At 35.5% G+C, this 2,138-nt stretch overlaps 1 protein-coding gene across 1 annotated transcript; it reads right to left on the bottom strand.

Moving 5' to 3' along the window:
- Nucleotides 1-907: 907 nt before the first annotated feature.
- LOC138859458 (uncharacterized) lies at nt 908-1,664 on the bottom strand. The gene is made up of 2 exons (XM_070114746.1): nt 1,143-1,664; nt 908-940 (listed from the first exon to the last, which is right to left on the bottom strand). The coding sequence occupies exons 1-2, from the start codon at nt 1,662-1,664 to the stop codon at nt 908-910; spliced, it is 555 nt and encodes a 184-aa protein (XP_069970847.1).
- Nucleotides 1,665-2,138: the final 474 nt, after the last annotated feature.

The raw sequence follows: 2,138 nt of genomic DNA, 5'->3' as shown, positions 1-2,138 counted from the left end.
GTACTAGACCATTTCTTCCTGTATCAGCAACTACAACCTTGGCTTAATTCCATTCCCCTTTAAAAGAATTAAAATCTTGGATAAGGACAAGATCCCCCAATTCTTTTTCATCTCTGGTCTTTCGACAAAAAAAGAAAAGAAAAAAAAAATCGTTATATGCCCTTTTTTGTCGGAAGACCAAAGAAAAATAATCTCTGTACCAACTACAACCTTGGCTTAATTCCATTCCCCATTAAAAGAATTAAAATCTTGGATAAGGACAAGATCCCCCAATTCTTTTTCATCTCTGGTCTTTCGACAAAAAAAGAAAAGAAAAAAAAATCGTTATATGCCCTTTTTTGTCGGAAGACCAAAGAAAAATAATCTCTGTACCAACTACAACCTTGGCTTAATTCCATTCCCCATTAAAAGAATTAAAATCTTGGATAAGGACAAGATCCCCCAATTCTTTTTCATCTCTGGTCTTTCGACAAAAAAAGAAAAGAAAAAAAAAATCGTTATATGCCCTTTTTTGTCGGAAGACCAAAGAAAAATAGTCTCTGTACCAACTACAACCTTGGCTTAATTCCATTCCCCATTAAAAGAATTAAAATCTTGGATAAGGACAAGATCCTCCAATTCTTTTTCATCTCTGGTCCTTCGACAAAAAAAAGAAAAAAAAAAGTTATATGCCCTTTTTTGTCGAAGGACCAAAGATGAAAAATAATCTCTGTGCCATCTTTTCCAAAAGTTTTCATCAATACGCCAATCCTACTTCATCCTACTACTGGCATTGTCACCCGTCTTCCACATGCCAGGTGGAACAGAATGACCAGAATGTCCCAGCAAGAGATCATTAGGGCACAAATATTTACCAATTTCGACAACAGTGACTGGTTTGCAACTAATAAGCCTTTGATTTAGCATGTTAGAGACTTGATAAAATAATGTTAACAATTCGCTAAAAGTGGGAACCGAATCTCCAATATTCAGACTAAGGGCTCTCTTAACCAATTTAATAATGGATTCACTGCAAGGATTTTCCCAGGAGATTTGTCTATCATTTGTCTTATTTCCTTATTGGGGGGAAAAAACAGCTGAGTTGCATTATCAGAATATACATTCCGTGGAAATCCTCTTACGCTACAGTATCTGATTAATACTTTAACAGAACTTTCAGTGTCATAGCCCTTAGCTAATTCAAGGTGTACAGGTCTTGATGAAAGACGTGCAAAGACCACACCATAGACTTTTCTTCTGACTCTGTGCTCGACTGTATCGCGCACTTGGAAAAGTCCGAATAGATCTAATGATGTATAAAAATACAGAGGTGCCATACACTCAGCCGGTAACTGACCCAAAAATTTTATACCAATACATTTGTCTTGATTACGACATACAGTATATTTTCCTTTAATTGCTTTAATCATCTTCCTAGCCCTTGGGATCCAATATTTAGACTGCAATCTTGCTAATGTACTCTCAACACCCCCATGATCAACCCTCTGAACTTGCTCAATCAATAATTTAGACAAAGGATGTTCTGGGACGAGAATAAATTCGTTTATATTCCAGTTACCTTTAAGCCAAGATGGTATTTTAGCTCCAACTGTAATTATTCCCTTTTCTTTAAGCTTGGAACTAAGTCTCTTGAATCTACTTTCCCGATTATGATTAATTGGCATTTGTGCCTTAAGAATCCAAATCTTTCCGCTTCATATAGATCCACAACTGTTGGAGCTAAACGTGCTGCTTTATGAGAATGGGTTCTCTGTTAAAAAATCTAGCTGTTTCAAATAATAGTACATGCATCTTACTAAACCTCAGTGTAGATAACACATGCCAGGATTTCATGTGAATTGATCAAAACGTTATTATTGACAAAATCAGTTAAATCATCATTAATAGTCTTCTCTACAGGTCATTCTGATACACTATCACACATAAATTTAGTCCTCTTCTGCCAAACTGTATCTAGACGTGAAACTAAATCCGCAGTTTTTTCCTCAGATGAAATCCAGAGCCAGTCATATCTGGAGGAGTTCAACTGAATTTTAGATATGCGATCGCCGACAAATGTAATAATCCAAAATAACTCATTATGAAATTGAACCAAAATAATGCTTGAATCAGTGAAACAAACAATTCCTTAAATATGT

This window comes from Penaeus vannamei, chromosome 36, assembly GCF_042767895.1.
Source record: "Penaeus vannamei isolate JL-2024 chromosome 36, ASM4276789v1, whole genome shotgun sequence".
NCBI classification, from domain to species: domain Eukaryota; kingdom Metazoa; phylum Arthropoda; class Malacostraca; order Decapoda; family Penaeidae; genus Penaeus; species Penaeus vannamei.
This window is presented reverse-complemented; position numbering and strand designations above follow the sequence as displayed.